The following is a 14681-nucleotide window of genomic DNA, read 5'->3' as shown; positions in this document are numbered from 1 at the left end:
TTGAAAACCACAAAGCTGGAGGATTGATTTGAGTAATTGTAAATGTAAACACTGGCATTACAATGCAATTCTCGAACAGAGTTTATTGGAGTTGTTGTGTCTGATTCCTGTAATGGGCCTGCTGTTGGGCTTTTCCCAGCTCCTGAAGGCAGGCCATACCCCTAAGGCTTTGGGTCAACACAGGATAATTCATATTCTGAAAAATAGACTTCATCAGTATATATATATATATATATATATATATATATATATATATATATATATATATATATATATTATATTATACACTCAGTGAGAGAGCACTTTATTAGGCATTTATTAAACTATTTGTTTTATTGTTATTATTAAGAAATCTTCTGCTGCTGTAGCCTATCCACTTAGAGGTTTGACATGTCGTGTGTTCAGAGATGCTCTTCTGCACACCACTGTTGTAATGTGTGTTTATTTGCACCACTGTCACCTTCCTGTCATCTTTGACCAGTCTGGCGCTTCTCCACTGACCTCTCTCATTAACAACGTGTTTCTTCCTGCAGAACTTCTGTCCACTGGCTGTTTTTTGTCTTTTGCACCAGTCTCTGCAAACTTTAGAGACCGTTGTGTGTGAAAATCCCAGGAGGCACCAACAATAATTCCACAGTCAAAGCCGCTGAGATCATATTTCTCCCCCTTCTGACATTTGGTCTGAAAGAAATCGGAACCTTTTCACCACTTCTGCATGCTTTTATGCATTTAGTTGCTGCCACATGATTGGCTGATTAAATATTTGCATTAACAAGCTGGTGTGCAGGCCTACCTAATGAAGTGGTCACTGAGTGTAGTAGAATGCTCATAGTAGAACAGTGCAAGAAAGAGAACGCTAAAGTGGCAGTGGACATGTGACAGTACGAGTCCTGTGAGGTATAAGTTTTAAGTGACAGGCACAGAAAAGGAGGGGGGTAGCATCCTCTCGCTGTGTGTGGGGAGAGCAGGGGAGTTCAGGAGTCTGACAGCTGTGTGTGGGGAGAGGAGTCCAGGGTAATGGTTGAACAGGGGGGCTGCATGATGTTCAGCAGTCTAACAGCCTGGGGGAAGAAGCTGCAGCTAGACGGTCTGGCAGAATGGGACCAGATGCTGCGGAACCTTCCGCCGGGCGGTAGAAAGGCAAAGAGTTCAGGAGAGGGGCGGGGTCCAGTGTGGTGGGAGGTTCAGACTCTATGCGGCTCGTGGCCGGCTGCTCGAAGCGCTTCGTGATGATTGGAGTGTGCGCTACGAGGCGGTAGTCATCGAGGCAGGACACTGTGGACCTCTCTGGCGCGGGACTGACGGCAGTAGTCCTGAATCACTGCTGGAATGACTGCTTGGCTCGGGGAGGTGTTGGCGATGGCCGTCAGCTGATTGGTCAGCTCGTCAGCGCAGTCCCTGAGCACGGGACCTGGAACACTGGCTGGCCCTGAAGCTTTGCGCTTTGCGCATCCAGCATAATTAGGTGTTCACGTGGGTCTTGCTGGTGGGAAACCCGTATAGACTGTTAATCCAACACCTCTTGAAGGCAGGGTAGGGCCTTATGCAACCATCTGGCAGTTAGGGGTCGGTACATGAGATGATTGGCTAACTGCTGGATGGTTGCGTTCAGCCCCAGTTCTGCCTATTAAGATGCATCACCTGCCCTGTTTGTAATTAGGACGTAACCCATTATGTGGTGATTGCCGATGGGACAGACAGACGGTTAGTTGTGGTTAAAGGTATAAGAGCTCAGTTGGTTTGCGGTAACTTTTTACACACACTGATGAAGCTGTAGGGCGGAACTCCGATGTCAAAATAAATATGTTTGTAAGATTTAAAAAAAATGTAACCAGGCTTTGTGCTACATTTTTGTGTGCGAAATCTTCTTTTTTCTTGTATTACAAAAAAAAAGTTCAATTCTGAAAAGTCTGTATTAAAGGTTACAATTGTACGGGAATCTTTCCCATGAAAGCAGCCTAATATTCCAAAAAAAAACAAGCTTTGAATGGCCAGAACTGACTGTATTGTTGTAAAATTGGGCATTTGGCAGAGCGCTTGTAAAACTCATATTTATGTTTAAAAGGGTCTCAGGACATTTGGTGTGCCTCTGTGTCACTCACAATGGAATTCAGAGCCCTCTTTGTTGCTTGGAAGCTCTTAAGCCAGACAGTTGGTCACATCGCTGAGCCATCTCATTAATAATCACCCACAATCCCCCTGCCCTCGTTGACCTGGTGTCCCGTTCCGGGCTCACGGCGTGTCTGCGCTCGGGAAGGTCACGCTCACATGGGGAGGGGGATCTCCGTCCACCGCGAGAGGGCTGAAGGAGTCCCGTGGCCATGTGACCAAGCCAGCCCTTCATGGCATTGGCCTTGCCAAGGCTGGATGAAAAGGTTTTTATGACATCGTGATGTGTGGGGCTCCTCGCTCACCTTTGACCCTGGGGCCGATTGGCTCCCCACCCACGGAGCTTGTAAAGTTGGCCTTTCAGAGATTTGAAATTTATAAGGTGAAAAAAATGTAAGGCTGGTCAAGGACCTTCTGCATAGAAAAGCTGGCCTTGTCTGTCACTGTCCTGCGTGAGATCATTTCAGTGTGGCACACTATCAATAACAGCATCACTATTCACTCTAACAAGCAAACCTGAACAATATTCCCAGTGCACCAGAGCAGAAAGTGGCCATACTGAAAGAATATTGTGTGGAGTGAAAGTCTTTTTACTGAATCTGAGGAAAAAAAAGAGAGAATTTCAGTTGAAATACGTCCAAGAAATATGTTCCTTTTCTTTTAAATGTCTTCCAAATTTGGAATCTCCCGTATGCCTTGCACTACAATACAATGACAAACTGTTTAAAATGCTTACACCATTGTGACTGTCTTATACAATATTGGCCAAACTACACTGCAGCTTGCACTGATGGGCATATATGTGACAACAGCTAGAGGCCTGTGGGCACTGGACAAAATGAACCAACAGGTTTCTGAGAGCACTCCTCATTTTCTGAGAACAGTAAAAGATGACAGTAACTATTGGAAGCTGCGGGGACTGTTGCAGACAGTTTATTTGATATATTTACAGATATAAGATCTTTCTCAGCTGTTTTTTGATCCTCTACAGGAGTGGGTTTTGTCATCACACTTATTCACAGATTTTGTGTGTGTGTTTGCGTGTGGGGGTGTGTGTTTGTATGCCCCAATTGGCAGATATACATGCACACACACACACACACACACATATACCTTGTCTCTAAGGTGACGCACATTATTTATATTATAATTTATGTTGCTTAAAATAGTGTCAACGCCAGCTGACTCCTCCCCAATGTTGTGTCCCCTGCAGGGTTCCTGAAGCCCCAGTGCTCTCTGGGATCACCGTCTCAGCGGAGCCGGTCCGGCCCGACCTGCAGCTCGCCCAGCTGCTGCTTCACGGGCATGTGTCCGGTCCACCAGCGCCGGCTGTCCTCAGGTGACCGCTTCTCAGTGACCTTTGACCTTTGACCTTTCATCTTTCATCTGGCCACCATTGCAGCCACTATCGTGTCTTCTCTGTTGAGTTCAGGTCTGTGCTTTAACTGCAGTTACCCATGGCCAGTTGGTCCCGGCGCTTCAGTTAGGTTGTCCAAGACACGACCAACCAACCAGCCTCTTGGCTAGTCTGAAGCTTGGTGTCTATAATTCTGCTTTATTTTTCATAAATGAATCTGTCTGTGAGAGAGAAGTTGCTAGGCATTTGTAACAGGCGATTGCAGAGGTCAGGTGTTACTGCATAATGCAAAGCAGTTGATTTCATGGCAGAATATGAAGCACTTCATGTAATCAGTCAGTTGTGAGCTCTATATTCAGCCCAACTACATTTTAAAGAAGAGATAATGATTGGCAAAAGCTGAAAAAGACAGGAAATTCACAGAAGCACAGAGAACATCTATCTTGACCTATGCACTGACAAGGCTTCCGACACAATGCATTAAGACCTGCTACAGGTACTGTAATTATGGTGGTCTACTTCAAACCTCTTTGGATCAACAACCAAATAGATTATTTTCTGAGAAACACAGGGCATAAAGAGTTGATTAATTTCTAGAAATCAATTTTGTATTTTGTATTTTGTTGCTATATGTAGTTAAAATGTACCAATTATGTGTCTTGTTACTTTCTACGAGTTAATGCTCTGTAAAAGAATCTAAAATATCTCAAGTAATGGTAGTAGCCATGAAAATGCTGAACCTCTTGACCATGTCTGCATGCTTTTATCCATTTAGTTGCTGCCACATGATTGGCTGATTAACTATTTGCATTAACAAGTTGGTGTACAGGTCTACCGAATAAAGTGCTCAGTGAGTATATGCATCAGACTGCTTTTCTGTATTATATCATCAGTGCTCATGCCCTCACTGAGTACATTAATGGCAGAAAGTTCAGACAGAATCATTCATGGTGAGTGTTTAGCTCCCAATACCATAACAAGCTGAAAAAGCAAGATAAAGAATTTAAGATTGAAAGTGCATGCAGAACAGCACAACCGATTTAAATACTTCTCCATTATACGGCTGTGGTGGCCCACATTTCAGTGCCACCCAACCCAATGAACACTTTGGCTGTGTCATCCCGCTACGCAGCCAGGTGTCGAGACGTGGGTCGTGACAGGATGCGTTTCATTCGCTTTCACGCCTCAGCAAGCAGACGGCGAGGCGCTGTAAAAGCTTCTGCGCTGTTTCTCCGTATGTCAGATCACCCCAAATCATATGACTCATTCAGTGTCTGCCGTTTAGGGGTGAGGGAGTACTGCATTACTGGTGTTCGTTTCCTTATCCGTTAAACCCATTAAATTATCCGTTACCTGTCACTCGTTACTCGTACTTGGTAGTGGCCGTGACGTAACCTGGAAGTGGTGACGTTTGAACAGTTTTGCCGTACATTGAAATCAAGACTTTACTACAGTTTAGCGCTCTGTTATGCGGGTAAATTGCTATTAAATCTCGTACAACATTCGTATTTGGAAAAAAGTCAATACTCGTATGAAACGAATACTCGGCTCACCCCAACTGCCTTTTGATGCTTTGTGGCATTCAGTAGCCCAGCATAGTGTATCTATTGATGAACACAGGAATTAATTTGTTATTTAACAATTTTCACAATGATGAGAAATAGATATTACTATTTGAAAAAATAACTTTCTACTCAAATTAAATATTTACTGTCTCATTCAAGCCATTTGCTGAAGACAATAGTGCGCTGTGGGCTGATAATTTGATCATAAATCTAGCTAAATTGAATTATATCATAACAGCGCAATGATCATGTCAGCAGATAAAAACTTCATTAAAAAGAATGGAAGGCTTCTTTAAATCTAGCATCCTTGATCCTGTTCTCCTTTGTTGTAAGTTTGAGGTCGTACCCATAGGTATAAATAGGTAGTACCAAGCTGACGACAATACATTGTGTTGAATCTGAATATATCTAGCTGGTGTAGCTGCAATACAGGTCTATGGAAGTTTGAAAGTCAAATACTGACTCACGTCTTCATTACTGCCTGACATGCAGTTGTACGTAGATTGTCATTACTGCAATTTCACCATCACAGTTATTCTGTACCTTTGAATTGGAGGATGGAGGTTTAGTTCACTGATAAAATGGTGGAATACAGAAAAAAAGATACAAATAATTTGCAGCCTGATGCAACCATTATTTCTTTCTGACTACTAACGAACAAACTGTTGCTCAAGAGTCTTTAAATAACTAGTGAGTTATCTTAGGTTTTTTTTGCCCATGGATAAATGCAGTCATCACAGAAACCAAAAAGAAATTTTGGGGTGGGAATTTCAAACTGCCAGTCTCTTTTTTGAGGTGTCAGAACAGCTTGAATCTGTATAGTTTCCTTCTCTATCTGTTGAAGCATATCAGTTGTCAATTTCTTGCTATGGCGGCCTGCAAAATAATCATCATTAGTACGAAGTTTAATGTGTTTTAAGAAATTAAGCTTTAGGTTTTCAGGTTTTCACTTTTGCCCAGTGCTGAGACATCATTCAACTCATTCAACTATTCATGATTTTCGATTAAGGCCTTAATAAGTAGAATCGGGTGTTATAAATCAATCAGTTTATGTAAAAAATGTACGTAGAAGAGTTTTGCTAGCCCAGTGTCAGTAGTCTCCCAGCCTCTGGTGACTCTCGCGACGAAATTTCGAAGCCGTCTTTCTCGGATGTTTGCACCTTGCAAGGTAGCCTCTGTTGTTGAAGTCTTTTGTGTGTGGTGTCTTGTGATATTTCCACCCGCGCACTCTGACTCTGTCACTCTGACTGTATTTTATTTATTTTTTATAGTTGCGGTATTTTGTAGTTTATTTTGATACATTTACATTTGGGGCTTTTACATTCTGATGTATTTTTGCCCATCCCTGAGATGAAGCAACAGCAGAACTCCATCGGGGATTAGCTGTTCCAGGGAGACTATCTTGCCCTTGATGACTCCCGTGGCTTTTCAAGATCGAACAACTTCAGTAGAACAGCAGAGCAATGGGAAGTTGCCTGGAATTGATTTCCATTAGCTTTCCATTTCTTTCTCTGGACCAAGAGACAGCATTTGATGCAGTATAACATCAGTACAGATTTTAAAAAAAACTCAGGAAGCTTATGCATTTAGAAAGTGTTTCACATATTAGGTAAATAATAACACATAACACATGCCACAGAGTGAATTGCACGGTGAAGATTGACATTGTTCCCGTCGCCCGTGGGAAAAGGGGCTGGGCTGTCGGATTGGCTGCGCTCCCTAGCTACCGAGCCCCCGCTATGTGCCCTGAGGCAGCAGCGCACTGGAGTTCCTGCTGTCGCACTGGAGTTCCTGCTCCCGCACTGGAGTTCCTGCTTTCTCACTGGAGTTCCTGCTTTCTCACTGGAGTTCCTGCTCCCACACTGGAACTCCTGCTCCCGCAATGGAGTTCCTGCTCCCGCAATGGAGTTCCTGCTCCCGCACTGGAGCTCCTGCTCCCGGACTGGAGTTACTGCTCTCACACTGGAGTTCCTGCTCCCGCACTGGAGTTCCTGTTCATCTGCATGTCTGGATGATGTCACAGTGGTTATGAAAAACCTTGGTAATGTAGGGAGACGCACTCTGCTTTCCTGGACTGTTTTGAGAAGGCTGCTTATCCTGTCTAAACTGCAGTGGTCGTTTTATGGCAGTGTGCTGAGGATGCAGACTGTCGCTGTAAGCCTCTGCCCTGGTCATCTTTGTTTCCCGGGAGTTACTGTAACCGAAGAAAGAATATTTTGGCGGGAGTGTGGACAGTGGGGGATTGTGGGAAAGCTGATCCAGTGACCATATTGACCATGGCGGTTTCCTTTTCAAAGTCAAAAGCCTCGCCAGTCTCACACAAGAGGCGGAGCCTGGGCTCAGATCCTGTCTTCTCCAGGCCAATGAGATTGCGCGCATTTTGTGGCTTTGGGCCGTGGTTTGCTGAGAGCTGAGAGAGCCAGGGCTGTGGAGCGGTGCATTGTGGGTGCAGTGCGCACAATGCAGGCCTTGTGCTGCGGAGCACAGGGAGGAATGGAAAAGATTATCCGCTGGAATGTGAGGGGTGCCCTCGGAATGGAACTGCCGCAGGGCAGCCAATTAGAAAGCAGCGCCGGGTAGACCCGAGTGCACAGTAATGTGTTCCTGATGAACGCGGTCGTCTGGTTCACAATCGAGCCTGCACTTGTACCGACGCTCACATACGGTACACCTACTTTACTGTTAAAGCAACAGAGTGCCCTTAAACAGCTCAGCACAGGGTGGACCGCCGAAGCAATGGCTGAAAGTCTCTTTTGTAACTTTTGCTGAATTGGACCGGACTAGTGGTGTGTGTGTGTGTGTGTGTGTGTGTGTGTGTGTGTGTGAGAGAGAGAAAGAAGGGGTGCAGGCTAAGCTGGGGGAAGAGGGGGGCTGTTATTCTGCACCCCATTTCCTGCCCAGCCTCCACCAGTCTCTGTCAAATCTCATGACCACTGAAAGTGCAGTGCAGGCACGGTCCAGACATGCAATAGCACTGTTGTTTTCCAGCTGCGGTTAAAGGCATCCCCCACAGGCCCGGTCGCGGCAGGGTGGCAGTTTAACGGTGTAATCGGGCAGGGCAGGTTTGATTGCAGTGGCAGGTGGGGCAGCGGATACCAAACATGCCTGAGGAGGTTCTCAGCCCTCTCACTGGATCCCTCAGCCCCTGTAGGTGTGTATTTGCATACACACTGTAGGTGGTGTGTGCTGGGAAACGGCGCCCAGGTCCGGCTCCTGTACAAGCCAGAGCTCCAAAATGTGCTCATGCTACACACACACCTGTTTCCAGACACGGGAGGGCAAAGCGGTGTCTGAACTGAACTAAGCCTCAGCAATTCAGTACTATCCTCTGTAGGCATGAGTTTCTGGTCTTAATCTCAAGAACCATGTATTCTACTATGCTGAAAGTGTTTCTAAAGTTATTTTCACTGCAACATGTTTTTATCATGCAAGATGCTTGCATTATGTCAAAAAATGTAATTACTTTTTTTTAGGATGGGTCTCAGCAGACTTTGTGAAGATTTCACCTGGATTCGTGTTGATGTTTATGCCACAAACTGAAGATTGAGTTGATAGGGTATTTCACTTTTGAGTTTTTGTGCTGGAGACTGCATTAGAAAGTGCAGTGAAACTAGGTTTATTGTGTGATCTCAGTGCATTACAGATATTCTGGCACAGTCCTAACAACAGGGAATGCAATGTTTAGCATTGATTCCATATGTCTGAAATATTAAAAATGATGGTTTTGGGATCAGAGAGGGCCCCAGAACAGGCAGCGGCGATCACAGGATGATGTCATTCACGAGCCAGACTTTTCTAGAACAATAATTCCTCCCACACAGTAACCTAAACTCTGCGAACATGGGCGTAAAAGCTATGATTAATGACATGTTCCACACATTAATCACGGCTTGTTCTGTTTTGCTGTGAAACATGTGAAGAGCACTCCGCAGTCAGTTTTGAAGGGGCACTTTGTGTAAAACATCCTGTTTTGGTATAAATATTAATAATTTCCTTGCATTCAATAATTAATGTAATACTAGTGCTTAGACAATCAGTTAATCAGGTAAAATTTTTCAGTATAACCGCTTAAAGGGATTGTTCAGTTTCTGGAGTTATTTATTATATCTAGGGATATTACTTCAGTCACTGCAGACCTGTCGGGTATCAATGCATTTGTGGTTTAAAGCAAGTAAATGCACATCAAGTAACTCCAAAGCAGCATGTACAGTGATATTATGCAATACATTGTATCTCTGGACAATGTTTAACCTTCAAAAACGCTGTGGCAGACAACCGTATGGGGCTGTCCAAGCAGTACTACGGATCCAGGGTCTTTACCAGTGTGTGTGCATGTGCGTGAGCGAGAGAGTGTGTGTGTGTCTGTGCGTGTGCATGAGAGAATGTATGTGTGTGTCTGCGTGTGCGTGAGGTAGGGAGTGTGTGTGTGTGTGTCTGTGTCTGCATGTGTGTGTGAGAGAGAGTGTGTGTGTCTGTGTGTGCATGTGCATCAAATGCCATTAATGTATCCGAATCAAAGCCTCTAAGCCTTTTATGACTTGCTGAGCTTTTAATGGGCAGCACGGATGGTGCAGTGGGCAGCACTGCCGCCTCACAGCAAGGAGGTCCTGAGCACTGCCGCCTCACAGCAAGGAGGTCCTGAGCACTGCCGCCTCACAGCAAGGAGGTCCCGGGTTCGAATCCCCGTCGGCCGGGGCCTCTCTGTGCGGAGTTTGCATGTTCTCCCCGTGTTTGCGTGGGTTTCCTCCGGGTACTCCGGTTTCCTCCCACAATTCAAAGACATGCAGGTTAGGCTGATTGGAGAGTCTAAATTGCCCATAGAAATGAGTGTGTGAGTGAATGGTGTGTGTGCCCTGCGATGGACTGGCGACCTGTATTCCTGCCTTTCGCCAAATGTATGGAGGAACAGTCAGGCTGCCACCTAGCAGCTGGCCTCGCACTAATTCCACGACCGGTGACCGAATGTTCTGACCACTGAAATCGGCCTCTGTGTTCAGAAGTCCAGCGGTTGAAGTTAACAGTACGTTCTAATTACAGTACGTGTCTCCGCGCTCAACTGATCTTAACCCTAGCCACCTTCTTTTTGGGGCTGATTGCCCACGGATTGTGTGTACATACATCTATTTTATTTCTCTTATATTTCTCCTTCAATTGCAGAATGTCATCGCGGGGTGGCGCTCATCCACGATTGGGTATAGGTGAAGCCATTTCCAGGGCATGAAAAATCTGTGCCAGGTCATGTTGCACCTAGCCTTTCTGTCAGATTCCAATTCAAATTCAAATCCACTCGGACAGAGGCATGGACGGAAAGACTTATTCTGCTAAAGTATTAAAATACACAATGCCAGATTGATGATGATAAAAACAGATAAAAAGATAAACTATTAAAGGCACACAACAGTTAACCCTAACCTATGACCTGGGCCTCAATTTACAAAAGGAAAATGCACCTCGATAATAGAATTATTAAGGAACACACCTATAACCCGAGCTCACCCCTGACCTCTGACCTCATTACCCTAAGGTAACGCTTGGGGTCACAGGGTTCCGACTCGGAATGTAAGCGGGCTGAAAATATTAACAAAATATGGTTTATATTTCACAGCTGAAACTGGGCCATTTGATTTTCTTTGGAAACCCCCCTTGGAAACCCCCTCTTCTGGATATGAGCTTCTTCCCCACAGTCCCACGGACTAAGGAAGGGTTGGATTCAGAGTGGGAAGTGCATTCCCTTCAGGGTTTGAATCAGGGCCTTATACTGGTTTCTGTTGACAGGGTTATGGAGAGAGGCCCTTTTTTTAATGTAAATATGGTTTGGTGGGTCTGGTTCCATTTGGTTGGGGTCAGTGCAGCAAAGTTCTCGTTCTGTAGTTTCAAACAGTTTTTTTATGAACAGCGGACATGACGTCAGTGTTCCTAGAAAACTTTTGTGTTTTTTTACAAACTTACTTAGCCTGTTACCTTCTGGAAAACACAGGCTGGAGATTGAAGCCAAATGTGTTTATTTTGCGAAGTTTTGCCCCATATTTAGGAAACAGCTACACTCACAGTGATTTTAAAAATGCCTACACACATAATTTAAGCATTTAATCCAAATAATCTTAACTGAAAAAAGCGTGACGGTGCTCCTTAAAAAAAAAGAGAAAAGCATCAGTATTAGCCAGTTACTCTGCAAAATCAAACTCATTTAACCAGAAACTAAAGCACAAAACAAACATTGTGACATCACAATGTTTTATTGTTAGTGCTGTCAAATTTGCATTAGCTAGCTGCTATCCTCTCATGCTTACATGCGTCATGCCCATTGAAGCTGAAGTCAATATTGTGATACAAAGATGGCAGACAAACTAGGGAGGGCTACAAACGCAGACCTACGCTACTTGAATGACTGTAGGAAAACACAGGCAGTATTGCTTTGGAAAATGGAATATATGGCTTCTGTGAAGCATTGGTAAAGATATTAACTTTGGTGATAGTTGCTGAAGGTTTCCTTTCACTTTCATGTCAATTTGGTATGCAGAACAGTTTTTAGGACTTCTGTTTTTACAGATGTATGAAGTGTATGGCCTGTGCATACAGTATGAGTAACTCGCCATTTCCTGTTGAAAATATTTTAGTTGAGATACGAAGGTACATTGATATTCCCATCACTGATCTTAAAACAGGCACAGTGGGAGTTAAACCAGGAAAATCAGGTCACTGGAATTTATGCGCAAGGATGGAGCAAAATAAACATTTTTTATTCTTTTGTATGTGAAAGCTGAAAAATTACAATAAATTCTAGACAAAACTGACATTGTCTGGAAGCTTCAGGGTGACTTTGGAAAAGCAGGGTTTCTTCATGTTGCAGTGGGAAATCTGTTAGGAATTAGTGTGCCATGGTAACTGTCACTCAAACTCTCTCTGTGGGCTTTCACATGGTTCTCCCTTCTGCAAACTGTTTTTCGACTGGGAGTGTACAATATGGTGACATGGACACGCTATGATACTATGAGTGTGGCTGCCTATCACCACACCACAAGCACGCGCGCACACACACACACACACATACAGTACACACATGCAAGCATACACACACTCAGTATAGATTACAAGATAGCAGGAATGGCCTGAAACAAAAATCTTTTTGAGGACTTATCAGTAGATCAGTAGTATCAGTAGTCCACTAAAATATGAATTTCTTTGAAGTGAGCCGGCTTTCCTTGTGTTGCTTTGAATCTCTTGTAAGCCGGCTTTCCTTGTGTTGAATCTTTAAATGGCAAACTTACAGTTTTTTTACAATCGTTTTTACACTTGTCTCAATACCATGTCCACTTTTTCAAAACTCTTCACACAGTCTGCTTTTGAAACACACACCTGAGCACATCAGTTAACCTTTGGTGCAAAATGCACTTCAACCACCAAAACACTTAATATTTCACCCAAAAGTGACTCATGCTGCCATAACTATAAAATATGCTTTCTCCCATAAAACTCACTCAATGTTCAATGAACTACAAAACACAAACAACTTGGAGCATTGCTAAATACATATATTATGTGTTTCCCTTTCCTGTATTTTTGCATCCACAAATATTTCAAGCCAAGCAGCTAAAGAAACTTTTGATCTGTTGGTTTGCCTCTCACAATAGATGTCATGACTGAGTGTGGTAAATTTACAGTAAACTGTAAATGAATGAATATTTTACTATAGTGGAAACCCAGAATAACTATTTTTACTGTGTAATGTAAAACAAAATATGATAAAGAAACAAATCACAAAAGCAACAGTATTTACAGGGTTTACAGTATTTTGACGTTTGTTCTTACAGTGCAATATACTGTAATTCAGAAAAGAAAAATACAATACAATAAATTACTCAAAATACATTACAATCAATAACAAATACATATCAAAAAGCAATATTTTCACTATATACAGTAATTCGCACATATATCGTCTGCCTATCAGTATCAGAAGTCTACTGTTGGCCTGGCCCATCCATCCTGTCCTCTGCATTTGGCCATAGATTTTCATCAACATCACTCCGAATGTTATCTCTTGCTATATACCGAGGAAAACATCTTTCTGCGTGCCTTATCCAGCCCTGGATGTGTTCCACTGTTATGTCCATACACCCAGCAGCCATTGCATCTAGAAGTGACTGATCTGTTCATGTGGGTGGTGGTCCTAAACCTTCACATATACGTTCATAAACTTCATATTGGTACCTTGACACCCTCAGAGTTCCTGTCAAAGGGGACAGTGTTCAACTGTTTTATCCTGATCTGATGTTTCTGTAGCACTCTTGAAATGGTTGTAGTGCTTACACTGTCAATGTTTGGAAATATGTTCTTGTCTGCGATTATGTTGTTGCGTATTTCTCTTAGCCTGATGCTGTTGTTGACAATGACCATCCGAACTATTGTATCCTCCTGTTGAGGCGTAAACATTCTTCCCCTTCCCCTGTGTGACTGTGTGAGGTAACCGCTGGGTCCTGTAGTGAGTCAAAGACTGATGTGCACTGATACATCTGCTTTTTCTGGAGACTTCTCAAATCACAGTACTGCTGTAATATACACATCAATTGAACTCCTTCCGTCAGAATGCTGTAAATACTGGATAGTACTTGTTGGTTTGCCTGAAAATCCTCACTATTGAAGCCACTGTGGATCTACGCAAGTTTGGTTGAACCCTCAACCTGCTTCCCTCAGGGACAGACCATGATTTACCACATGATCAATGACTGTGGCTCTGATTTCATCAGACACATCTGTTCTTGCTCTTCCACAACGTCTTCTTCCTCTACCTCTGGCTGCATCCATTTTCCCCACCAAGGCTAAAGAATGCAAATGCCAATCCAAAGGTGGCCCCTTTTGTATATGTGGTAACGGGGCACAAACAACAAACACCTGGGTAGGTTGTTCACTGAAATGCCAGGTGTTTCAACAGTACATATACAGCAGTAATAGCGGAAAAATGTCTTCAGTGACAACTACATTTACCCTATATACATGCACATTTCAATGCAAGTATGATCACTTTTGTATAGATGTGTGAGTGTGTGTGTGTGTGTGTATGTGTGTGTATGTGTGTGTGTGTGTGTTTGTGTGTGTGTGCACTGATGTGTCTTGCTGAATGAGGCCTGGCAGACACCTTAGACACCTCCCTTGTTGTAGGTGTAATATGGCCTATGTGACAGGGAAGGTCAGTGCGGAATAAATCCCAGCCACAGTAAAATGCAGGGTGACCCGAAGGCTGAGCGCCTGACCCCTGGGCTAATGAGCACCCCGTCAGAATCGCTGGAAGATCTGCTAATCCGCCTGAGTGGACCACTGCTCTCCCCGAGCAAGTCCCAGAGGTGGGGTCCCTGTATGAGCCTTCCACAGGACTGTGAGAATCTGCCCAGAAAGACCCATGTTTAATGCTGCCTAAACCTCTATTACTCCACACTCACACATGTGGAAGCAAAACCTACCCACACACGCGCACACATGCACACACACACAGGCAGCATTGCTAACTGTGCGATACAAGCCAGCAGTATCACACAGGTTGTAACTGTTTCAACTTTCAATAATCGCTGGAAAAACCATTTCTGCGCAAAGATTTGTGTGTGTATGTGTGTGTGTGCGTACGCATGTGTGCGTGCATGTGTGTAGAGGGTAGT

General features: G+C 43.9%; 1 protein-coding gene across 1 annotated transcript in view; it reads left to right on the top strand.

Moving 5' to 3' along the window:
- Window positions 1-14681, top strand: part of LOC133140228 (retinoic acid receptor RXR-alpha-B-like) — a 48616-nt gene that overhangs the window by 15148 nt on the left and 18787 nt on the right. The window contains exon 2 of the mRNA XM_061259925.1: window positions 3323-3448. Coding sequence (XP_061115909.1) covers window positions 3323-3448 — 126 coding nt within the window. The remainder of the gene's footprint in view (window positions 1-3322; window positions 3449-14681) is intronic.

Source organism: Conger conger, chromosome 11, assembly GCF_963514075.1.
Source record: "Conger conger chromosome 11, fConCon1.1, whole genome shotgun sequence".
In the NCBI taxonomy this organism is placed as follows: Eukaryota; Metazoa; Chordata; class Actinopteri; order Anguilliformes; family Congridae; genus Conger; species Conger conger.
Note: the sequence above shows the minus strand (reverse complement) of the source record. Positions and strands in the feature narration are given on the sequence as shown.